The sequence below is a fragment of the Chlorocebus sabaeus genome, chromosome X (genome assembly GCF_047675955.1).
Source record: "Chlorocebus sabaeus isolate Y175 chromosome X, mChlSab1.0.hap1, whole genome shotgun sequence".
In the NCBI taxonomy this organism is placed as follows: domain Eukaryota; kingdom Metazoa; phylum Chordata; class Mammalia; order Primates; family Cercopithecidae; genus Chlorocebus; species Chlorocebus sabaeus.
The window spans coordinates 34,788,432-34,815,219 of record NC_132933.1 but is presented as its reverse complement, the minus strand read 5'-3'; the positions used below and the strand labels follow the sequence as shown (position 1 = coordinate 34,815,219).

Genomic DNA, 26,788 nt, shown 5'->3' with positions numbered 1-26,788 from the left:
TTTATGTGGGACACTGCTATGGACTGGAAGGTTTGAATCAAAATGTCTCTGTTTTCTTAAAGGCTCAAGATCATTATATTCCCTCCAATTCCTGATCCTGGCAAGATTTTTAAAGAAATGTTTGGAGACCAGAATGATGATACTCTGGTAAGAACAGATTTCATGGGGCTTAAAATTGTTTTGTTTTGTTTTGTTTTGTTTTGTTTTGTTTTGTTTTTGGAAGCTATGGGATTTTAAAAAAATGTGGTAAAGTATCCATAACATAAAATTTATTATTTTAAGCATTTTTAAGTATACAGGCTGGGTATAGCGGCTCATGCCTGTAATCCCAACACTTTGGGAGGCTGAGGCAGGAGGATCACTTGAGCCCAGCAGTTTGAGACCAGCCTGGACAGCATGCCACTGCACTCAGCTAATTTCTATATTTTTTTGCAAGATCCTGTTTCTACAAAATATATAAAAATTAGCCGGGTGCAGCAGCATGCACCTGTAGTCCCAGCTACTTAGGAGATTGAGGTGGGAGGATCCCTTGAGCCCAGGAGTTCAAGGTTGCAGTGAGCCATGATCATGCCACTGCATTCCAGCCTGAGTGACAGAGCGAGACTCTCTTAAAAAAAAAAAAAAAAAAGAGTATACAGTTTAGTGTCATTAAATGCATTTGTAAGTTGTGCAACCATCACCACTATCTCTTTCCAGAACTTTTTCGTCATCCCAAACAGAAACTGTGCCTGTTAAACAATAATTCCCCATCCCCTCATTCCTCCCACCCCTGGTAGCCTCTATTCTACTTTTTGTCTCTATGAATTGAATATTCTAGATACCTCCTATATGTGAAATCATAATATTTGTCCTTTTGTGTCTGGCTTATTTCATTTACCATAATGTTTTTAAGGTTCATTCATGTTGTAGCATGTATCAGAATTTCATTTTGAAGTTGGTTCTTCTAAAGTACAATTTATTTTTAGAAATTTGAAGAAGAGCTGATTTAAAATATAGTATCTGAGGCCATGCATACCAGTGAAGAAGTCTTCAGAATACTTTGCTCATCTTATGTGACTGGACTCCATTCTCTCTCTGGTTAGGGGACATATTTTATCAAAACATGCAGGAGGGAGGGCCTCCTTTATAAAGCTAGCCTAATGAGCAGGCCTTCTGACTCTTGGATAATTTAAAAAACTTGATGTGAGGATATATAAACATAGGGTAAGCAATTGAAATGCATTGTGTTCATGTTGTTTCTTGGAAGGCTAGACTCCAGAGACATAGAAATGGAGCAGCCCTACCCCAACTGTTATAGTTGGTTTCCTGCAGACTCTCATGCTAGAATTTGTGACTAGAAAACTTAAGACATTATGGGGAAAAAAAGGGTTTGAGGCTTCTGTGATAAATCCAACTAAAGTTAGATTTCAACTTTATCATCCACCCTACTGAAATAATAAAAACACTAAGTGAAATAAATATTATTCTCATTATGTGTATCTTAAAGGAATAATAACAAGCATAGGGCAGTTAATTTAGGGAAGTAGTACTGCATAGTAGATAATAGCCTGATTTCTGGAGTCAGATTGTCTGGATTCATATCCCTGCTGTGTCATTTACCATCTTTTTGACCTTGGATAATTTTCTTAGCTTCTCTGTGACTCAATTTTTTCATTAGTAAAATGGAGGTAACAATAGCACCTGCCTCATAGTGTTGTTATGTGGATTAAATTAATTTAATACCCAACAGGTGATTAAATGGAAACTACTTAGCCTACCTGGTACATTGTAAGTGCTTAATAAGTGTTAGTGATTAGTATTACTATTGATGATAATTTATTTTTATCTTTAATTCCCAAATAATTATTGTAATAATGGGCAATTCTCAATGGTAGTGATGATATTTGGTTAGGGAAGGAAGGCAGAGAGGCATATATGCTATCAGAGGAGGATTCATTTGGATCACTTTTTCACCAGGTCATCTTCACAGACAGTAGATAACTCTGCCAGACCCTGGGAGTCAGGGCATGTAGATCCAGAAGTTGGGTACCTGATAAGGACATTGTATGCCGTATCTGGAGCGAGTATGATAACTATGGTTCTCCAACTTTAGTTGAGTCATAATCAACTGGAGTGCTTATAAGAAATACAGATTTCTGGACCCTACTTCCAATCCCCTGACCTGACCTGATTTGGCAGGTCAGGGGCGAGTTCTAGGACTCTGCATATTTAACAGGAGCCCACAGATGATCCATGTCCTGCTAAGAGAGTCTGTAGACCACACTTTGAAAATCACTGATAAAGATATTTACCCCTGTCTCTTACGTCATTTCACCAGCTGTGATAGATGCTGGAGGTTGGGAATTGTACTCTAACAACTTTAACCAGCTATTGAAAGTCTGCTATGTGTCAGACTATTATGTATTAAGTGCTTTGCCTATATTACCTTATTGAATCTTCATAACCACCCTGTGGAGAAGATGCTGTTGGTATTATTTTACAGATGAGGAAATGGAGCCCCAGTGAGGTTAAACAATTTAGTTGCAATCACACAGCTAGTTGGTGGTAAGGTAGAATTTGACCCAGGGCTGCCTTATGCTAGACTTCTCTTGGTCTTTCTACTAGGCTGCATTGCTTCTTGTAAGATAGAATGCCTGTCCTGAAGAACCTCACCATCTTCTAAGACGTCTGTGTGACAGAAGTAGAGGGTTGGGATAGGGGATTTCTGAGAAAAAGATTTGGGGTTATATTATGAATAGCTTTAAATGGGAAGATATTGGCATGTCTTGTGTATATTAATGGCACTTTTCATGCACTGCTGCTGGTGGGCCTGTAAAATGATAGATATCCTTTCTGGAGGGCAAACTGGTAAAATGTAACAGGAATCTTTGAGCCTATGATTATACTTTTAGGAACCAATTTTGAGGAAATAATCCAACAGTGGCACAAGAGTGGTCAATGCAGCATTTGCTTTTAACATGAAAAATTAGAAGCCAGTGAAACATAACAATCGAGAATTAGTTTAAAAAAATTAAAATTAGGTTTTCAAAGCATTTAATGTTATAACAAAATACTCAAGATACAGGAGTAAGAAACAGACTATAAACATGTATATTACAATCATAATTTTTATTAAAAATGCTTTAATATATACATAGAATGAGGGGAAGGAAATGGGTCTGAATGAATGATCATTTCTAGGCAAAGGGATTGTGGGTAATTGATATTATTCTCTCTCTACCTTTCTAAAATTTCCAGATTGCCTATAGTGAGCATGTACTACTTTTATAATAAAAGAAACCCTGTACAAGTCATTAAGGGAAAAAGAAAATACTGTAGTCATCCAGGTCTGAAAGATAATAGGGACTTGAACTTAGGAGGTAGCAGAGGAGATTGACGTAAGAGACATTATTAAAGGAAATCAACTCATCATGATTTGGTGAGTCTGTGTGGGTGATGAGAGGTAGGGAGAGTAAAAAATAATTTCAAGTTTTCAAGTCTGAGTAATAGAGTGAATGATGGTAACACTGACAGCAAAATCAGATCAATTATCTTTCTCAGAGATGGGAAAATTGCTTTTTTCAATTTGCTGTCTAGAGGATAATATGTTGTTTCTGTCCCGATGAGTCAGATAATTCTGTAATTTGGTGACGCAGGTATACTGACAATATGGGCCATTAAAAGCACAAGGTATTTTTGTTTTGTCCATTGCAGACCATTAAACAAAATCAGTTCTTTAAAACTAAAAGTATAATAAAAATTCCAGAGATGGGGAAGGGTAAGAGAACAAATTTTTATGTCTGCTTTTAACCAAATGGCATATGCTGCATATTCTTTTACTTCTAGCATCATTGAATTATTGAATGAACATAGCCCTAGAGGTCATCTAATGAGGTGGATGTTGACATGTTTAACTATTTCCCTTTAATTATAAATGTTCAAAACTCAAGATTCTCACTCATCTCCCGAGATGGGGACATTAGGAGCCACAGAGAAGTTTCTTAAGGACAGTCACTGTTTTAAGCCAATCTTGTATTGCTGTAAAGACATACCTGAAACTGGGTAATTTATAAATGAAAGAGGTTTAATTAGCTCATGATTCTGCAGGCTTCAAAGGAACTGTGGTGCCAGCATCTGCTTCTGGTGAGTACCTCAGGAAGCTTACAGTCATGGTGGAAAGTGAAAGGGGAGCAGGCATCTCACGTGGTGAGAGTGGGAACAAGAGGGGGTGGGAGGTGCCATACACTTTTAAACAAACAGCTCTCATGAGAACTCACTGCTGTGATGACAGCACTAAGCCATGAGGGATCCATCCCTATCACCCAAACACTTCCCACCAGGCGACACTTCCAACGTTGGAGATTACAATTCAGTATGAAATTTGACAGGGACATATATCCAAACTCTATCAGTCACATAGAGAGGCAACTGCAAAACCTGGACTAGAACCCATATAGCCCAAAGTTACCAACTTCCAATCCAAATAAATAATCTTTGTTCTTTTTTAAACACTCTTTTCTTTCACACTGCACCATTAGTAGTTGTTCTTATAGGACAACTTTTTAGTTATGGCCAGAAATAAATTAAATCTTCAGTATAGTTTTCCTTAAAGTTACTCGTGTTTTGATGATGTTTTGTTCATTACTATAGTAACGTTTTGGCCAACAGCATTTCTTTCTGTTGCTTTGCTATTTGCCTTTTCCTTATGACTAATTGGGCTGTTGGCCATATTGAGGGGAGGTAAGGGGAGTTGCAGAGGGAATTGCTTCTCCTCTCTATCTGCATTTCTTTTATCCATAAAAAAAACTATTCTCCCCCTGCTTCTTGGAAACCAATTCTTATTTTCAGCATTGTGCCATTTTTATATTCCTGATCAGAAAGGAGCTTTTTAAAACATGGGGATAACATCCAAATACTGCTGATTATTATTTTTTTACTTCAGTGTGTATCTTCTTTTTTTCCTTTTGGAGATGGAGTCTCATTCTGTCACCCAGGCTGGAGTGCAGTGGCAGGATCTTGGCTCACTGCAGACTTCGCCTCCCAGGTTCAAGTGATTCTCCTGCCTCAGCCTCCCGAGTAGCTGGGACTACAGGTGGTGCCACCATGCCTGGCTAATTTTTGTATTTTTAGTAGAAATGGGGTTTTGCCATGTTGGCCAGGCTAGTCTCAAACTCTTGACCTCAGGTGATCCACCCGCCTTGGCCTCCCAAAGTGCTGGGATTACAGGCGTGAGCCACCATGCCCAGCCTCAGTGTTTATCTTTAAAAACTAAGAATGCTTTCCTACATAGTCAAAATAGCATCACTGTACTTTAAAAATTATTAATTCCTTAATTTCATCTAATACCCAGTCCATATTCAAGTATTTCCAACTGCCCAAATTGTCAGGAGACAGATATTATCCAGTCGTCTCACCACTGACCACTAACACAGTGGTTGAGATTGACCACTATATTTAAGGTGATAACAGCATGTCCCCTCCTGCCATCTGCACTTATTTCCCCTGTTGCTTCAACACAGATAATCTGTGTAGTGTTATGCTAGCACCTTGTCAAGTCTTCAGCTAATGCTTTTTACATCAGTATCCTTGCTTGAATCAGTAATTTCCTTAGGGGTTGGGTTGAATATTACAATTTTTCTCTTTCTGTCATTTCTACATTTACTTTTGTTTGTTTGTTTGTTTTGAGACAGGATCTTGCTCTGTCACTGAGGCTAGAGGGCAGTGATGCAACCTCTGCTCACTGTAGCCTCAACCTCCTGAGCTCAAGCAATTTTCCTGCCTCAGCCTCCTGAATAGCTGGGACTATAGTCATGTGCCACCACACTCAGCTAATTTTTAAATTTCTTTTGTAGAGACGAGGTCTCACTATGTTGCCCAAGCTGGTCTCGAATTTCTAGGCTCAAGCGATCCTCCTGCCTCAGCTTCCCAAAGTACTGGGACTACAGGCATGAGTCACCATGCCTGGTCCATTTCTACACTTATTAGCTGGCACTTATCTATAAAGTGCTGCTTTCAGTCATCAACTGAGCTCTTTAGTTGTTCTGAAATTCAGTTCCTACTAAAAAGGCAAGATGCATATTTAATTATTTCCCTTTATTTATCAATTTTTAAGGTGAGGAGTTAGATTAATAGACACCTCAGATAGTACCAAGTTGTTCCTCTCCATACCACCACATTCAACTTGTTTTTTTGGTTTTTTTTGAGACAGGATCTCACTGTGTTGCCCAGGCTGGAGTGCAGTGGTGCGATCATGGTTCACTACAGCCTCAACCTCCTGGGCTAAAGTGATCTTCCCACCTCAGCCTCCCAAGTAGCTGGGACTACAGGCGTGCACCACCACGGCCAGCTATTTTTTGTTTGTTTGTTTGTTTGCTTTTTGTAGAGATGGGGTTTTGCCATGTCTCCCAGGCTAGTCTGAAACTCCTGGGCTCAAATGATCTGCCTGCCTTGGCCTCCCAAAGTTCTGGGATTACAGGCATGAGCTACCATGCCGAGCCTCAACTTGTTCTTTTTCAAGTTGCAATGATTTTAAGGTGTGGAGATCTACAATTCATTTTATATAATTTTCTGTTTTGAATGTTAATCTAAAGACTGGGGCATGAAATAGGTAGACTTGTATACCAAGGCCAGTGTTTTTGCATGGGGCTAAGGTACATGAAGCTGTCTTCACTTCTATAGACAGTCCACTCTGGAAAATATCTTTTCCAAATCTTGAAGGTAATCTTAAATTGAGACTTGATGTTTCATTGTACTACCAAATTTATGCCTTTAAAATGTAAAAGCCTATATAACATGCTGTTTTTCTGGGCTCAGATAATTACCAACTGAAAACCAGTTGTGTAAGCCCCGTAATCACTGATTTTCTTCATCTATGATGTTTTTCATCTTTGGCCATTACTCTGTTGTTGATTACTTTGTTTTTAAAATTGGCAGTAAGGATTGCATTTTGGACTGGTAATTGTGTGGATTTATTTATTTTTTTCCTACAAGTGGTTCAAGTGGTTTTAAAATTAGACAGGTGTATAATTCACATAATTGGATAGCAGAAAAGAGCCATTGCATTTATTTCTTTTACCTCACATGGACATATTCATAGAAGCAGTACTCAGGAAAAGGCCACTGTGTTGATAAAGGGTGGAAATGAGAGTAATTCCAATTTTGGGGATGAAAAAAGGCAATCAGAAAGATTAATGTATTCTGAAAAGCCCCTTCTGTTGTAGTGTTCACCTCATTAAAACAAATTGCTTTTTTCTTGTTCAGCACAGCCAAGTGTTGGGTCTAATGCCCAGAAGCAAAAGTGTAATTTTCAGGGTGCATTTTTACTAGTTATACAGTTTTAATTTGTGAAAAATCCATGTCTCTCACACACACACACACACACACACATATACACACACATATATATATACTTCACCACTATACTTTCATGCATTTTTTAACTTTTTTTTGTTTTTTCTGATCACTTGGGAGGCTGAGGCAAGCGAATCACCTGAGGTCAGGAGTTCGAGACCAACCTGGCCAACATGGCGAAACCTCGTCTACTAAAAATACAAAATTAGCCGGGCATGGTGATGCGTGCCTGTAGTCCCAGCTACTTGGGAGGCTGAGGCAGGAGAATCGCTTGAGCCCGGGAGGCAGAGGTTGCAATGAACCAAGATTGAGCCACTGCACTCCAGCCTGGGCAACAAGAATGAGACTCCATCTCAAAAAAAAAAAAAAAAATATATATATATATATATATATATATATATATATATATATATAGCAATATACATTTAGTATAGACAAATTATAACTAGAGATAATCAAGAGAGAAAAACAAAATCACTCTTAATCCTGTCACCCAGATAAAACTATCTTTAATGATATGTGAACAACATAGGGAAACTGAAATATCTTTGGTAATAAATGGAGTAATAGCAACCACAATAACAATAGGTCATACTTACGGAACCTTTACTATATGTCTTAATAACACTGTCATCTTGAATTGTATTTGAATATAACAAATGAGAATTAAAAGAATTTCTGAACTTTTGATATATTATAAAATAATTTTAAATGATGATTGAAAAGCTATTTTTCCATATACTCTCCCCATTTGCTCTCCATTTTTGAAGTTGTTGAGCATCTCCATTGTGGGTGTCCTCATATAGGTCCCTCATTTAGTCTTACTTCAATGTGTGGAGATACACTTGATGCTCACTACCATTTTTTATGTCAACATTGCTCCAGTCATTTGGGTTGTTTGAAGCTCGAAAGTTTTCTCAGGAAGGATTCATGGGACCAGGATTTCCTGAATTATTTACCAATTGATGGAATTGGCTACCTTTATCATTGAAAGTCATTTTGGCAAGATATAAAATCCATGGCTCATACGTCCTGCCTTGCATATCTTAAATGTGTCATCCATTTTCTTCTGGCATAGTATGTTTTTGTCAGAGTCAGCAGACAATATAATTTTCCTCCTGTATTAAAACACTTGGTCTTTTTGTCTGGTTGTCAAAGGATTTTTTTCTTCAAAGTCCAATAATTTTACCAGAATGCGTGTTGGTGTTGTGATTTTCTGCAGTATGTAGTGTGCTTTCTCAGTATGTAATTTTAGATCTGGTTTTTAAAATTTTAGTAAAAGTTTCTTCACTTACAGATTTTAGTTATTCTGTTCCCGTGTTTTCTTTGACCTTTCACATCTTCTTTTTTGTTTTGGCACAGGGTGTTGCTCTGTTGCCTGGGCTAGAATATGGTGGTACCATAATAGCTCATTGCAGTCTCCAACTTCTGGGCTCAAGTGATCTTCCCAACTCAGCCTCCTGAATAGCTGGGACAGGCATGTGCCATCATGCCTGGCTAATTTTTAAATTTTTTTTAGAGACGCGATCTTGCTATATTGCCCAATCTGGTCTTGAACTACTGGATTCAAGTTATTCCCCCACCTGGGCCTTCCAGAGTTGAGGGATTATAGGTGCGAGCCACTGCGCCCAGCCCGTTCAGTCCTTTCACATCCTCTTGAATAATTTTCATCCACCTTCATTTCGTTTTTGTTAAAAAATCCTACTTTTTATCTGTTTCTTTAAGGTCTTATCTGATGATATGCTGTGTTTATTTGCCCTGTGTTTCTTCTAGCTTAGTCTTCAATTTTGAAATGATTATTTTCTTTTACTTTTATTTTATTTTATTTTATTTTTTGAGATGGAGTCTCACTCTATTGCCCAGGCTGGAGTGCAGTGGTGCGATCTTGACTCATTCCTAACTCCGCCTCTCAGATTCAAGTGATTCTTCTGCCTCAGCCTCCCAAGTAGCTGGGATTACAGACACGTGCCACCACGCCTGGCTAATTTTGTATTTTTATTAGAGATGGGATTTCACTATGTTGGCCAGGCTGGTCTCGAACTCCTGACCTCAAGTGATCCACCTTGATCTCCCAAAGTGCTGGGATTACAAGCATGAGCCACTGCGCCTGGCCTTCTTTTACTTTTAATTCTCCTGTGAGTTTTGTCATCCCATTTCTGAGTTGTTTATATTGACTTTTAATATATTCTTGTACATTGTTTACTTTTTTTCATATCATGTAACTTTTTTAATATACCTCAGCTAGTTTTGAAATATTAGATTATAGTTTTCATCTGTTTTGTGGATATACATTCTGTTATGTTTTAATTCTGTAAAAATATTATTCTGTGACTCATTTTTATTTTATTCTTTAATTTTAAACATTTTTTATTTTTTAAAAAATTGTCACTTTGGGAAGCTGAGGCAGATGGATCACAAGGTCAGGAGTTCAAGACCAGTTTGGCCAACATAGCAAAATCCCATCTCTACTAAAAATACAAAAAGATTAGCCAGGCTTGGTGGCAGGCGCCTGTAATCCCAGCTACTTGGGAGGCTGAGGCAAGGAGAATCGCTTGAACCTGGAGTCAGAGGTTGCAGTGAGCCAAGATCATGCCACTGCACTCCAGCCCGAGCAACAGTGTGAGACTCCGTCTCAAAAAAGAAAAAAAAAAAAATTGTATTTTTTTTTTTTTTTTTTTGTAGAGGTGGGGTTTCACATGTGTATTGCCCAGGCTGGTCTCAAACTCCTGGGCTCAAGCAATCCTCCTGCCTTGGCCTCCCAAAGTGCTGGGATTATAGGCATGAACAACCACGCCTGGTTTCTGTTGTTCATTTTTGTATGAAATCAGTTTCCTGAACTTTTAGAAGGAGGCTTGATTGAGACAAGTTGTTTTTTTTCCCCCTAATTTTATGGCTATAGAGCTCCATCCTCTAGTGAATTACATTCTGAAATCTCCTGGCCCTTTCTGTCTACTTTTTCTGCTTTAATCTAGGCTTTCTTTTATGTCTCTCTTGTCCCTGTCCTGGCCAATTTGTAATCCAGTCTCACCAGTTTCTCCTCAGAGTGCAGCTTTACCCTGGAAGGGATCAAGGATTAGTTTTGAGAGTTTCTGGAGGCCCAGGCTGCTTTCAGTCTAGACAATGAACTCCTTGCACTCAATCACTGTTTGTAAAGATGCCAACCCTTCCCTTTATTAGTTGCTCATAAATTTGCTTGCTGAAGTTTGAGTTGAGTTGTTTTACAGTTCTCAGATCTATAGGATGCCATATTGAGTCCGTTTATATACTCTTCCACAGCTGATACCATTTTGGTCCTGTAGCTCTCTCTGATTTATCCACGCTCACTCTTACTTTGAGGTTCATGGGGGAATCATTTTCATCTTGTTTTGTTGTAGATTTCATCTTGTGTTGGTAGATTTTGGATTTACTTTCCTATTTATATTTCCCACTTGTGTTTTTTTATGGTGATATTTGGGAAGATTCAAAAATTATGCCGCTACCACCATCTTCTTCGCAGAATTTTTCTGCAAACTATAGACCAAGGGGCAAATCCTGCTTGCCACTTGTTTTTGTACAGTCTTTAACCTAAGAATGGTTTTTGTGCTATTAAATAGTTGGGAAAAAATCTAAGAATACTATTTCATGGCACATGAAATTTAAGATTTCAATGTCATACAGTTTCGTTGGCCAGGCCCATTCATTTATATGTTGTCTGTGGCTGCTTTCATGCTTCAACAGCAGAGTCGCGTTATAAGCACAGAGACTATATGGCCCCCGAAGCCAAAAATACTTTTTATCTAGCCATTTTCAGGAAACGCTGGTCAACCCTGGTCCCCTATAATATAGTTTTTAGTGGCTAAATAATATTCCATTGTGTGCACATATTATAATGTACTTTAAAAAATTCCAATTGGCATTTGGATGAGTCCTAAATTTCATTGTATAGGCATCATTTCACAACTAAGTATAACCATATGTATTCATACTTTATTACTGTCTTAGGATAAATTGTTACAAGCCAAATTGTGTGATCAAGGGAGAGGGCATATATATTTTAAACTCTTTGATACAGGCTGAGTATTCCTAATCTGAAAATCTAAAATCCGAAATGCTTCCAAATCTGAAACTTTCTAATGTGACATTCAAAGGAAATGTTCATTGCAACATTTTGAATTTCAGATTTTTGCATTAGTGATGTTCAGCCGGTAAGTATATAGTGCAAATATTCCAAAAACTGAAATACTTCTGGTCCCAAGCGTTTTGGATAAGGGATGCTCTACCTGTATTGACAAATTGTCATCCAGAAAGATTGTACAGATTAAATTCCCATTAAGGAAACTGGCTAAATAAGTTACGGTGCATTCATGCAGTGAAATATTACATAGAGGTTAAAATGAGGTAGATAAGTTTACTGATGTATAAAAATATATAACATACACTGTTAGGTGAAACACCCAGGTTACATATGGAGAGTATGATTCCTTTGTGTTAAGGAAACTGGGACATTAAAATGCACAAACTTAAATTTTTTCATAAGAAGCATAGATTACAACTAAGTTGTGCCAGTTCATGTACCTACCAGCAGTATGTTCGACTGGTTGTTTGACCATACTTTTGCCAATATGATGTTATCTAATTTTAAAATTCTTGCCAAGTTAATAAATGAGAAAAGAGCGTCTTAATTTTATAGTCAGGTTTTGTACTTTTTTCCAAGTTCATTGACTTGAATTAATTCTTTTGTGAAATTCTTGTTCCATGTCCATTTTTCCTTGTTGGTGGTTTGTAAAGTTCTTTACATATTAGATATTAACCCTTTGGCTTCTTATCCATGTTTTCCTTTGTGTTGTATTTAGGGTAATTAATGATGTACAAAAGGGTTTTCCTTTTTTATGCAGTCAAATCTTCCTGTAGTTTTAGGTATAAAGAGCCCTTTCCACCTTAGATTTATATAGTTGTTCCTCTACATATTTTTCTAGTACTTATTTGATTTTTTTGTTTTTACATTGAGATCTTTAATCCATCAGGGATTTATTCATGTAGGCTATGAGGTAGGGTTTAGCATTGTTTTCAGATGCTTATATTACCCAGTTGTCTTAGTGTCATTTATTAAATAAGCCATTTTTTCAAGGTTATGTAATTTTTTTCAGGTTGTTTTTATTAGAAATCTGTACATTTCACATGTTTTAAAATCAAGTTTGACGTGTAATTTATAGTAAAAGTTACTCTTTTTTGAGTGTTCAGTTAGAAGAATGTTAGCAAATATATGCAATTTTGTAATCACTGCTCCAATAAAAATGTAGAATATTTCCATCATCTCCTAAAAGTTCTCTTGTGGTCCTTTGCAGTCAACCCCCTCTGTTAATCGTAGACCCTTGCAAACACTGATCAGTTTTCTGTCCCTAAAGTCTTGCAAGATGTCCTATAAATGAAATCTCACAGTACATAGCTTTTTGAGTTTGGCTTCTTTTACTCAGCATAATGCGTTTAAGAGACATCCACATTGTGGTGTGTGTCAGTAGTTCATTTCCTTTTATTGCTGAGCAGTATTCTATAATATGGTTGTAACACAGTTTAACCATTCACTTGTTCAAGGACATCAGAGTTGTATCTAGTTTTTATCTATTATTAGTGAAAATGCTATAAACATTCATGTAGAAGTCTTTGTGTGACATGTTTTCATTTCTCTTGGGTAAATACCTGGGAGTGGGATATCTGGGTCATGTGGTAAGTGTATGTGTTATTTTATAACCAAGTGTCAGACTGTTTTCCATAATGACTGCACTGTCTTATTTTCACCAACAATACATAGAGATCCAGTTTCTCTGCGTTCTTATGAGCACTTGGAATTGTCGGTATTTTTAATTTTAGCCATTCCAGTAGGTGTGTCAGGGTTATGTAATTTATTTAGAATAATTTGCATATTTTCAGCAGCGTTTCCCAACTTATCCCCTCATCTCTTAACTTGCACAGTCCATCTTCAATTGCACAACCTGAGGCAGCTCTTGTTTCTGTTTTCCTTCTTTCTATTTCTTTTCCTAAGAACATCTGTGCAGAAAACGAGCTTAGACATAATCTAATGCAGGGTTTGGCAGACTTTTTTCTGTAAAGGGCCAGATAGTAAATGATTTTGTTTTTGCAGGCCATTCAGTCTGTGTCACAACTCTGCCATTACAACATGAATGCAAGCAAAGGCAATACAGAAACAAATGCAAGCATTCAGCAAGATTTGGCCTGTGGACCATAGTTGGCTAACCCCTGGTTTAGTCTAACAACTTTATTTTACAGATGAGAGGACCGAGCTCATGTTTCACCCTTTCCTCTGATTTACAAGTAAAAGTAAAAAAAAGACAAGGACCAGGATATTGGCTTTTACCATAAAAGACATGCTTGAATTGGGTTCAAGATAAGTGTGCTTTATGTGTAATTTCCTGTTCTAGCAAATGATGTTAGATGAAGCTCTTAATATAGGGTCTTTCAACAATTTCAGTTGCAGTAAGACTTTTGGAACATCTTATGTTTTGCCATTCATCTCAATGCTACTTGACTTTTTGAACCTGTTATGTCTCTGGAGCAATGGCATTAAGAAAATAAAGGTAATAAAGTTCTCAGCGAAACAGTTGGAGTAAGAAGGGCATGACATCCTTTTATTCTTCTTAATGGATTTTATTTCCAATGTTGGAAATGTCCAAATTTGTTTATTTCTAGAGATAGTCATTGTACATCATGTAACTATCCCATGATTCCCACCTCCATTTAATGTTAATTCCTGATTGTTCTGTTTCATTAATCATTCAGATAGATAAAGATTCTTAGGTCAAAAAAGAAAAAAACAGGAAATCATACACTTATGGTTCCATGCACACAAACCTAAAAATAAGCATTGGCACTAAGTACTCAGGGAAAGAACACTGTTTAGAAATGTCATTTTGTATGTGTTTTTTCCTCCCTTCTAGCACTGGAAGAAGTATGACATCTATGAGAAGCAAACCAAGGAGGAAACCGACTCTGTAGTGCTGATAGAAAACCTGAAGAAAGCCTCTCAGTGATGGAGATAATTTATTTTTACCTTCAATGTGACCTTGTGAAGATTTTTCCCATTCTCCATTTATTATCTGGGGACTTATTAAATGGAAACTGAAACTACTGCACCATTTAAAAACAGTCAGCTCATAAGAGCCACAGGTCTTTATGTTGAGTCGCGCACCGAAAAACTAAAAATAATGGGCGCTTTGGAGAAGACTATGGAGTCATTCTCATTGAATTATAAAAGTCAGCAGACTTCAAACTAGGGGACAAAGCAAAAAGTGATAATAGCAGTAGAGTTAATCTTATCAAGAGTTGTGACAACTTCCTAAGGGAGCTATACTTGCTTTGTGTTCTTTGTGTCAACATGAACAAATTTTATTTGTAGGGAAACTCATTTGGGGTGCAAATGCTAAAGTCAAACTTGAGTCACAAAGAACATGTAGCAAACAAAATTGATAAAATCTGATATCTATTATTTTGGATCCCATTGAACCATGTTTGTGGCTATTAAAACTCTTTTAACAGTCTGGGCTGGGTACGGTGGCTCACGCCTGTAATCCCAGCACTTTGGGAGGCCGAGGCGAGTGGATCACTTGAGATCAGGAGTCTGAGACCAGTCTGACCAAAATGGTGAAACCTCGTCTCTACTAAAAGTACAAATTTTAACCGGGTGGCATGCGCCTGTAATCCCAGCTACTCAGGAGGCTGAGGCAGGTGAACTGCTTGAACCTGGGAGGTGGAGGTTGCAGTGAGCGGAGATCACACCACTGTACTCCAGCCTGGGTGACAGAGCAAACAAAAACAAACAAACAAAACCAAAAAAACCTCTTAATAGTCTGGAGTCATCATTCCCTTCGACAGCATTTTCCTCTGCTTTGAAAGCCCCAGAAATCAGTGTTGGCCATGATGATGACAACTACAGAAAAACCAGAGGCAGCTTCTTTGACGAGACCTTTCAAAGCCTTTCAAAGGCAGTGGAGGTAGAATGACTCCTTGGTTATTAGAGTTTTAACCATGAAGTCTCTAACAATGTATTTTCTTCACCTCTGCTACTCAAGTAGCATTTACTGTGTCTTTGGCTTGTGTTAGGCCCCTGGGTGTGAAGCACAGACCCCTTTCAGGGGTTTACAGTCTATTTGGGACTCCTCAGTTCTTGCCACTTTTTTTGTTAATCTCCACCAGTCATTTTTCAGACCTTTTAACTCCACAACTCCCACACTGATTTCCCCTTTTGCATTCTCCCCCCTTCCCTTCTTGTAGTCTTTTGATTTTCATTGGAAATTAGGATGTAAATCTGCTCAGGAGACCCAGAGGAGCGGAGGATAATTAGCATCTCAGGTTAAGTATGAGTAGTCTGAGAAACAGTGACTAATTCTTGCATATTTTGTAACTTCCATGTGAGGGTTTTCAGCATTGATATTTGTGCATTTTCTAAACAGAGATGAGGTAGTATCTTCACTTAGAACATTGCTATTCGCTTGAGAAAAAAAGAATAGTTGAACCTATTTCTCTTTCTTTACAAGATGGGTCCAGGATTCCTCTTTTCTCTGCCATAAATGATTAATTAAATAGCTTTTGTGTCTTACATTGGTAGCCAGCCAGCCAAGGCTCTGTTTATGCTTTCTGGGGGCATATGTTGGGTTCCATTCTCACTCATCCCCACAACATATCCGTATATATCCCCTCTACTCTTACTTCCCCCAAATTTAAAGAAGTATGGGAAATGAGAGGCATTTCCCCCACTCTATTTCTCTCCTCACACACAGACTTATATTACTGGTAGGAACTTGAGAACTTTATTTCACAAGCTGTTCAAACATTTACCAATCATATTAATACAATGATGCTACTTGCAATTCCTGCTTCTAGGGGAGGGGAGATAAGAAACCCTCACTCTCTACAGGTTTGGGTGCAAGTGGCAACCTGCTTCCATGGCCGTGGAGAAGCATGGTGCCCTGGCTTCTCTGAGGAAGCTGGGCTTCATGACAATGGCAGATGTAAAGTTGTTTCCTCCTTGTGAAGTCAGATTGAGGCTGGGAGACAGCCATTGTAGATGCTCTACTTTGTTCTGCTGTTCTCTAGAAAGAATATTTGGTTTTCCTGTATAGGAATGAGATTAATTCCTTTCCAGGTATTTTGTAATTCTGGGAAGCAAAACCCATGCCTCCCCCTAGCCATTTTTACTGTTATCCTATTTAGATGGCCATGAAGAGGATGCTGTGAAATTCCCAACGAACACTGATGCTGACAGTCATGCAGTCTGGGAGTGGGGAAGTGATCTTTTGTTCCTATCCTCCTCTTTTAGCAGTAAAATAGCTGAGGGAAAAGGGAGGGAAAAGGAAGTTATGGGAATACTTGTGGTGGTTTTACAGTCACTAAAAAGTGATCCCTAGGCCTTGGGAGCTCTTGGAGGCCTCTGTATCAGTGGATTTCCCACCCCCCGTGGGAAACTAGTAGGCTCATTTACTATTTTAGATCTAACCTATGTGGATTTTTTCCTAACATACCTAAGCAAACCCACTGTCAGGATGGTAATTCTTATTCTTTCATTCAGTTAAGTTTTTTCCTTCATCTGGGCACTGAAGGGATATGTGAAACAATGTTAACATTTTTGGTAGTCTTCAACCAGGGATTGTTTCTGTTTAACTTCTTATAGGAAAGCTTGAGTAAAATAAACATTGTCTTTTTGTATGTCACCCAAGTGTTTTCCTTTGGTCTTATTTTGGGGAAATGCTGAGAGGTAGAGAAAATGGGAGTTAAAAGAAGAAACATTATGAAAAAATTCCAAGCCAGCTATTTTATCTTATAATCATTCATCATGAGCTTCTTTGATATTCTGGCTGTTCTGGTGTGCCTGTGTTTTCTGATAAGGCCATGAATACACTTAGTTTAATATTAATTTAGCCTTTGTAAGCAGCACCTAAAGGGACTTAAGTATTCAATAAATTGTAGTTATGATAATTAATGGAAATGGAGGGTTGGTCCTTTCTAATATTAAGCTAAAGTGGAGTGCAATATGATTAATCATATACATGATGTGGACCTCTAGTCACAAGGTAATAGATTAGCAGGTTAGATTAAAGACTAAGAAAACCAGTTTTTGGCCGGGCGCAGTGGCTCACGCCTGTAATCCCAGCACTTTGGAAGGCCGAGGCGGGCTGATCATGAGGTCAGGAGATCCAGACCATCCTGACTAACACGGTGAAACCCCATCTCTACTAAAAATACAAAAAAATTAGCTGGGTGTAGTGGCGGGTGACTGTAGTCCCAGCTACTCGGGAGGCTGAGGCAGGAGAATAGCGTGAACCCAGGAGATGGAGCTTGCAGTGATCCAAGATGGTGCCACTGCACTCCAGCCTGGGCGACAGAGCGAGACTCCGTCTCAAAAAAAAAAAAAAAAAAAAAAAAAAAAAATCAGTTTTCAATAGCTGTCCTTTTAAATGCTGATGATACTGTTTCATATTTTCTATAACTACTGCAAAATGGTTTTAATGTCATGGAGGTTTTCTTCCCCTCATTTGTGTTAAGCTCAAGGAATGTGTCTTCAATCAGATCACATTTGCTAATTACCCTGAATCTTTATAGAATCCAAACCCTAGGGTAAGAGTGAGGGTGCTGATCTTGGTCAAGTTACTTCTTTAACTATCTAGAATTATCCAGGAAGATTCTGAAAATCTGTTTCCAGGTAAGTATAGCTGTTTTGTTGTTGTTCTTGTTGTTTTAAAATAAGAAACCTCTTTTCTGATTTTTAACACATCAACACTGAGTGTTACAATGGAAAACATTTAAAATTGAGAACCCCCTTGAGGTCGTAAATTTGTATGATATCTATGGAAAACAAATTCCTGTAGCCACAAACATGATCACTTTGTCTCAGGGGTAGAGGAGCCAGAATGATCTAAGCACATTTGCTTTCCAGAGTAATTTATCATTTCCTTGTTTCCATGAACTTTTGCTCTTTTAAAGGTGTAACTTATGCTCACATGAAAAGCACATTATGCTACTAGCTTATTAGTAGTTTTAAAAGAAAGCCAGAGGACAAGAACATTTATTTCAGAGACTCTGTTTTAAACCCTAATGGTTGGGTCAAGCAAAGTTTTTCATGTAAATTCCGTAGCTAAATCTTAGCATGCTTTTACTTTAAGCAGGGGAGGAATTTTACTGACATTTGGATGTGCTAGATATTTTTGACATCAATCCCCAAGATGATTTCTTCCTGAAGGTTCTTTGGCTTTCACTATCTTTACTAATGGTCACATTTTTAGTTTACCGTTAGCAACAGGAAAATATTTAACTGCTGATTTTCAGCATTTATTGGGTAGACCATTATACAAAAAGAGAAAATTAATAGTTTCTGAGTGGCTGCTATGCGCCAAGATACATGTGTGATTTTACATAATCTCTATGCTGGTCACATGAGATAGGTTGTGTTGTTAACGTCATTTTACAGATGAAGAAACTTGAGACATAGAACGATTGAGCTGTGTATGCAAGATCACATATCTAGTAAGAGACTAAGACAAAATTGGGAAACAAGTCAGTCTGACTTTAAAGCCTGTATAATATAGTCAGTGGGATATTTACTTGTTCCCAAAAGGCAGTTACCTAAAGAAAAAAAAATCTTATTTCACATTTTTGCCAAATTGCTTATCAACTGGAAGATTTCTGATTTTAAATCATTAATTGCAAAGTGAGTATTTTATAGTGTCTTGTCTTTTTTTTTTTTTTTTTTTTGAGATGGAGTTTTGCTCTTGTTGCCTAGGCTGGAGTGCAGTGGCGTGATCTCAGCACACCGCAACCTCTGCCTCCCAGGTTCAAGCAATTCTCCTGCCTCAGCCTCCCAAGTAGCTGAGACTACAGGTGACCACCACCACGCCCGGCTAATGTTTGTATTTTTAGTAGAGATGGGGTTTCTCCATGTTGGTCAGGCTGGTCTCGAACTCCCAGCCTCAGGTGATCCGCCCACCTCGGCCTCCCAAAGTGCTGGGATTACAGGCGTGAGCCACTGTGCCTGGCCTATAGTGTCTTTTAAGAGATTCATTTGTGCATTCATTTATCTATGAGCTAGGCAATGTGCTATGTAATAGTAATTTAGAAGTGAATAAGATTTGGCTTAGTATCAGGTGGTTAGTTAAGGGAAGGCTACTTTGTATAGGGGAAAGAAACCTAGGTTAGCATTTAGGAGTTCCAAATTAATGTGGGCAGATAACTTTCTCTGTCTGGGTCAGTTTCCCTATCTGTAAAATGAAGGTGTTAGACAGTGATGTATAATCCCATCCATGATTCCTAACAGTGACCATAGGTTGTGTAGTTCATTTAGAAGTGAGAATTTTTGCTATAAACACTGGCTCTGGGCATCTCTAGGCATCAGTGTTCTCATCTGTAAAATGAGGAGGTTGGACTAGATTAGCTCTATTAATTTTGACATCCAATAAAGGCTAAGATGATTTTTGTTTTACAAATCAAGAAAATGCCTCTTACTTTCACTACAGGATGTAGCGAAACTGCCAAAAATAACCAGAGGAGCAGGCCCTTTAATGCAGTGGGAAGAACAAAGGAATTAATACATTGGATGAAACCTGTGGTCTACCCAAATCAGGATTTTCACAAGGGCCCAGCCATGATTGTGTCTAACAAATATTTATTAATATGCATGTATGATACTTTAAAAGTCAAAGAGTATTATAGGGCTTATCACTTAAAAAAAGCAGTGTTCTGTCCCACTCCTCCTTACCCCTGATTCCTGCTCCTAGAAAAGATGTCAACACCCTAATTCTGGGACCTGTGACTGTGTAACTTTGCATGGAAAAAGGAACTTTGCAGATGTAATTGTGATTCAGGCCTTAAGATAGATTTTCCTGGATTATCTGGGTGAGCCCAATATCAAGCCCTTAAAAGCAGAGAAATTGGCTGCTTTGGCTGAAAGCAGAAGAGGGAGAATGAGTCAAAGCACAAAAAGGGCTCAAAGTGCTGTTGTTGGCTTGAAGATGTAAGGGGCCATGTAGGAAGTGTGAGAAGGAACTAGAGACTACCAGTAACTTGAATGGGCCTGGATGCAGATTTTCTCCCAGAGCCTCCATATAGGAGCACAAGCTGGCAGACACCATAATTTGGGCTTTGTGAGACCCTCAGCAGAGAGAGCAGCCACACTGTGCTGGACTGCTGACCTACAGAAGTGTGATATAATACATTTGTGTTATTTTAAACTACATTTAACATGTTTTACCTGTTTCTTTTGGTATATAACCCTTTACTTTTCAATAATACCCTAATATTGTAATTTCTTATCTTTATTTAAGTTTAGAAATGATCTAACTTCCTTCTGTGGAAGATGAGGAATTAGCTTGCTCTTATGCCTCTCAACACACACGTGCACACATACTCACACTTCTCTTCCAAAAATATAAATATTTTGGTTAAAATAGTCAATATTTGCATTATATTTATGTAAATATTGCTTGTGGTTAACTTATGCACTGTACCATTAATTATATTTTCTTTGTTTCTTTTCCATATTGTCTCCCTTTCTTTTATTTGTTTTTTTATGTAGCTGTCATGAGTTCAATCCCAAACTTTTCTGAAGAACCATAACACTTCACTCAATATGATCAAACATATTAGGTAATCCATGAGTTTCATGTATTTTTGGGGGGAGACAGCCCTCTTTAGAGTTTGCTGCCCTCCCGATCCATCCTGAAATGGTTGTTCTCAAGGCCAAGCACCCAGCTGCCATCCTGGGAATTCCCTCCGCTTCCAGCTTCTGTTTCCTGCATTCCCAGTTGTCCCCCTTCTTGGATTATGCCCTGGTTTTGCTGGACCACACCGTTTACTAAATTCCTTAGAAAGGCTGCATGGGAGGTGATTTGATTTTATTTTTTTCAGACAGGGTCTCATTCTGTTGCCCAGGCTAGAGTGCAGTGGCATGATCATGGCTCACTGCAGCCTCGACCTTCCAGGCTCAAGTGATCCTCTCACCTCTGCCTCCCAATTAGCTCGGACTCTGGGCACATACCACTATGCCCGGCTAAGTTTTATTCATTTTATTTTATTATTTTTTTGAGACAGGGTCTCGCTTTATCACGCAGGCTGGAGTGCAGTAGTGCGATCTCGGCTCACTGCAACCTCCGCCTCCCAGGTTCAAGTGATTCTCCTACCTCAGCCTTCCGAGTAGCTGGGACTACAGGCACTTGCCACCATGCCCAGCTATAATTTTTAATTTTTTGTAGAGATGGGGATCTCCCTATGTTGCCCAAGCTGATCTTGAACTCCTGGGCTCAAATGATCCTCCCACTATGGCTTCCCAAAGTGCTGGGATTACAGGCATGAGCCACTGCTCCCAGCCAAGGTGATTTTAGTAAAATCATTTTTTGTCTAGATATAATCTTCACATATGATTAAAATTTTTACTAGGTGAAGAATTACTAATTGGAAACAATTTCCTCTGAGAATGTTGAAAGCATTATTCCGATGTGTTCTTGCTTCTAGTGTTGCTTTAGAAATGTCTGATTGATTTCTAATTTTCTACATGTAACTTTTATCTGCAAGGTTTTCTCTTGGCCTCTTTCTCTTGGTGTTTTAAATTTTAATGATATGCCTTATTGTGGATCTTCTTCCATTTACTGGGCTGGACTTTGTGAGCCCTTTCAATATAAAATCTCATGCTTCATTTTTGAGACATTGCTTTCTATTATTTCTCACATAATAGCTTCCCTTCTATTTTCTTTATCTCTAGGATTTGTATTAGTTGTATATTGGACATCCTGGACTGATTCTGTAATTTTCATATCTTTTTTCTCCCATGTTCCCTTTATTTGTCTTTTGGTTCTGCTTTTTGGGAGATTTTCTTAACTTTATCTACCTGAGGCTCAGTCCTCATCTGTAAAATGTTGATAAAAGGACCTACCACATAGCGTTGTTGTGAGGTGTCAATGAAATAAAACGTAAAATGCTTAGCACAGTGAACTTTAATAAATGGTAGTTGTGATTACACATACTGTTATTCTGGAACCAATTTTTTCTCCCTTCTCATGTGAAAATGACAATCCTGGTTTACAATATCATATTATACTATAATATTTGCCTTCATGGTAGTAAATTTGTAATGGCGTGGCATTTTCCAATTACACTGCTTTTAGAAAAAAAATATATGGTATAAATCCAGTTAGCAACATTAACTCTTATTTATGCTTCTACAAATACTTAAAAGTATTTTTTTCTTTTTTCTTTTCTTTCTTTCCACTCTCCCCTCATCCCTGGGGTAGATGAGAAATGGAAAAATAATGCTGGATATCCACTCCCTGACAGTAAAATAGGTAGTTTGGAGCCCAAATTACTTTCTCAGGATGAGAGTGCAGATCAAACCTTTAACATGTGAGGGTTGCCATACACTCTGCCTGCCATGCAGCCCCAAATAAGGCTGGCCAGTATCTGGGGGCACTGAGGAGGCTAATGGATAATTAACAAACATCAAGTCCAGAGGAGGCCTGGATTCGCTGTAAGCTTCACAGCCAAAGGTGGCCCTGCCTGCCCACTTAGGGCCCCATGAAGACTAGAACTAGAATTACAGAAAAAGAATGTCTGCAAGTCAAGAACAATCTGGCTTTACTACTTTATTTTTGTTCATTCAGCTGTATAATTGGGGGCGATATTAAAGCTATGTGACATGGGCACCAACCAATCAGGTCAGATGCTGGCTATAATTACTTGGTAGGTAGGTATCAACCCTGGATTCAACAGATATTTATTGAGTGTCTACCATGTGCCAGCACTGTGCTGCCTACATACTGTATGATGCAGGACGAGTTTCTTTCTCTGAGCTTCAGTTTGCTCACCTGTGGAAAAAAAGGAGTAAGTGATCTACAGGGGCTCCTTTAGGTCTAACATTCGCAATCAATAAAATGGTTACTTTTGATTGTTTTGGGAAAATAATGGAAACAGGTATAGAAAAGCAGCTGACCTAAGACTTGCAGATTTGAAAATGGGGTAAAAAACAGATAATTATTCTGAGTTATTGTTTGACTTGAGAATTGGATTAAGAATCAGTTCTACATGTCTTATTTTCATGATGTTTCCAAAGGGAGGCAAAGATAGCTCTAATCAAGGGGTGAGTTTGTTTTACAGCCTTGAGCATTCAAGCCCCACCCTACTATCCCCCACCAACATGCATGTACAAGACGCCTTCCTCCTAAGAAATCTACTACTTTCTTTTAGCATCCTCTCTCCAGCTGCTACACTTCCAAACCCTTTTGTTCAGTGGTTGGCAACAGCTTGTCCACTCTGGCAAGAGTCCATGTTCCAAGCTTTCCTTAACTCTTTTCAGACTTGTCCTGCCTCATTTCCTGTTCCTTGTGGCCTCTGCCTCCTCATAAGATGTTTGATCAATTCATCTTTGCTAATGTAGCCAAGGAGGGCTAAGAAGTTTGTGGGTTACTATTTCTGGATAAAATTAATATTACAAGGGGATATTACAATATCCCCAAACCATGCTACCATTTTTATGGTGGATTTAAAAAAATATTTTATTATGGGAAAGTTCAAACATATGTAGAAGTAAGGCATCTGTTACAGTGAATGATCATATACCCGTCAACTAGCTTCGACAATTATCAAAATGGTCAATCTTATTTCATCTATACCACCACCCATTCCCTACTTCCTACACAATGAATTATTTTTAGGCAAGTCCCAGACATCATATTATTTCATCGGTAAATACTTTAGTATGTATCTCTACAAACTAAGGACCCTCTTTATTTTAAAAAACTGCAATACCATTATCACACTTTAAAAATAAATGATAATTGCTTAATATTCTCAATTATCTAGTCAGTGTTTACATTTCCCCAATTGTCTCATAGGTCTTTTTTTTTTTCCCTACAATTTGCTTGAATCAGGATCCAATAAGGCTCGTGGTGGTTTTTAAAATAATGATGCTTTGTGATATACAGGGGTGAGAATTTGGGAACAAATGATTGTTTGGCCTTTAAAATCATACTACATTGGCATTTAGGAATGAAATACAGCCCTGCTGCCACAAAGTAGCTCTTTTTCCCTTCCAGATTGCTTTGACTAAAAATTTGTTTAGCATCCCATTGGATTCTGGAAATTCTTCTTGTTTTCTCCCTTCCTTCCTTCCTTCCTTCCTTCCTTCCTTCCTTCCTTCCTTCCTTCCTTCCTTCCTTCCTTCCTTCCTTCCTTCCTTCCTTCCTTCCTTCTTTCCTTCTTTCCTTCTTTCCTTCCTCTCTCTTTTTTTTTCTTTTTTCTTTCTTTATTTTTTTTTGGACAGAGTTTTGCTCTTGTTGCCCAGGCTGGAATGCAATAGTGCGATCTCAGCTCACTGCAACCTCTGCCTCCCTGGTTCAAGCAATTCTCCTGCCTCAGCCTCTCAAGTAGCTGGGATTACAGGCGCGCACCACCACGCCCGGCTAATTTTTGTATTTTTAGTAGAGATGGGGTTTCACCACGTTAGCCAGGCTGGTCTCGAACTCCTGACCTCAAGTGATCTACCCGTATCAGCCTCCCAAAATGCTGGGACTACAGGCATCAACCATGGTGCCCAGCGAATTCTGGAAATTCTTTATAAGTGTAGTCAGACATCTGTGAAAGAAGTGAAAACTCAAGTTTGGCCTTGAAGCTTAGAAGTTCTCACACAACCAAGACATAGTCTTCCTTAAAATAGAAAAAAAAAAAAACAGCCATGCATACACACACACACACACACACAAATGCCAACTTCTAATATGTCTATGGAATGTTTTTGCAAATGGTAGTACAGAGAATATCTGTGTTGTATAATTTTTTCCCACATGATAAGGACCAATATAAACAAATTGGAAATGTGATACTAAAAGAGATTACTTCAGTATGGATTAATTAAGGCCAATATGGGGCAATCCTTTTTTGATATTTTAAAATGCACTCAAAATTTTAAAGCAGGGTGGAAAAATAGGCTTATGGGTTTGAATGTTAGGTTGAGAAAAATTAGCTGTGGTCAAGTGTGTGCTTTGTAAATCTGCTGAGTTTACACTTGATCATGCAGTTTTCCATAAGTTGCTGCCTTGAATACCACTGGAAAATATACAAACCATGTGACTATGAAACCAACCCAATTGTCCCACAGAGCTGATGTTTCTGATCTCTTTGAATAAACATAGAAATTGATCCTTCCAGTCTTAAAATTTGAGAATGTTACATTTGTCTTATCTGAGTTCCTTTCTCAGGAAATACACCATCGGGCCTCCCAGATAGTATCAAGGATCTGAAAATCACCAAATCACCACATCTGGACAGTGAGAAGCCAGATTCCTGACCCATCTTGATTGGCTGACGAACCAACTGCTTCCTGTTGACCAACCCCTCTTCCTTATCCCTCCCTAATTCCTGTTTTCCCACACACGGTTTCATGTCTTCCCTGCTATACAAACACCTAATTTTAGTTGGTCGGGGAGATGGATTTGAGATTGATCTCTCATCTCCTTGGCTGCTGCACCTGATTAAAGCCTTCTTCCTTGGCAATACTCATTGTCTCAGTGTTTGCCTTTCTGCACATTGAGAAACAGGACCTAGATGGAACTCCTGATGTTTTGGTAACGTTACTACAGACCTCTCAGAATGGCTAAAATAAAAATAATGACAACACCTCAATAATAGTAAGGATGCAAAGAAATTGTATCACTCATATATTTCTTATGGGTACATAAAATGGTACAGCTACTCTGAGAAAGAGTGGCAGTTTAAAAACAAAGCATGCAGCTATCACATGGCCCAGCAATTGTACTTTTGGGCGTCTATCCCAGAAAAATAAAAACGTATGTTCACACAACAACCTTTACAGAAATGTTTATAATGGTTTTATTCATAATTCACAAAAACTAGAAAAACTCAGATATCCATCAATGAGTAGGTGAATGATTGAACAATTTTTGGTACAGTCACATCATGGAATACTACTTAGCAACAAAAGTGAACGAACATCACCTCACACTCATTAGGATGGCCACTATAAAAAAAACCCATAAAATAAAAAGTGTTGGTGGGGATGTGGGGAAATGAGAATCCTTGTGTGCTATTTGTGGGATTGTGAAATGGTGCAACAGCCATGGAAAACAGAATGGTAGTTCCTCAAAAAGTTAGATCTACCTGGGCCATGTGCGGTGGCTCATGCCTGTAGTGCCAGCACTTTGGGAGGCCAAGGTGGGCGGATCAACTGAAGTCAGGAGTTCCAGACCAGCCTGACCAACATGGAGAAACCCTGTCTCTACTAAAAATACAAAAATTAGCCGGGCGTGGTGGCGGGTGCCTGTAATCCCATCTACTCGAGAGGCTGAGGCAGGAGAAACGCTTGAACCCGAGAGGTGGAGGTTGTGGTGAGCTCAGATTGCGCCGTTGCACTCCAGCCTGGGCAACAAGAATGAAATTCCGTCTCAAAAAAAAGAAAAAAAAAAAAAAAAGAAAT

General features: G+C 38.5%; 1 protein-coding gene across 3 annotated transcripts in view; it reads left to right on the top strand.

Moving 5' to 3' along the window:
* IL13RA1 (interleukin 13 receptor subunit alpha 1) overlaps positions 1 to 25,714 on the top strand; it is a 74,682-nt gene extending 48,968 nt beyond the window's left edge. Inside the window, exons 10-11 of one of the 3 annotated variants that reach the window (XM_037989084.2) lie at positions 63 to 147; positions 25,554 to 25,714. In XM_037989084.2, the coding sequence (XP_037845012.1) occupies positions 63 to 147; positions 25,554 to 25,595 (127 nt within the window). In that variant the 3' untranslated portion in view covers positions 25,596 to 25,714. Of the gene's footprint in view, positions 1 to 62; positions 148 to 4,086; positions 4,264 to 14,261; positions 17,031 to 25,553 lie in introns of those variants that run through there. The other 2 variants (XM_008019403.3, XM_037989083.2) reach the window with 2 other exon arrangements.
* The last annotated feature ends 1,074 nt before the right edge of the window (positions 25,715 to 26,788 follow it).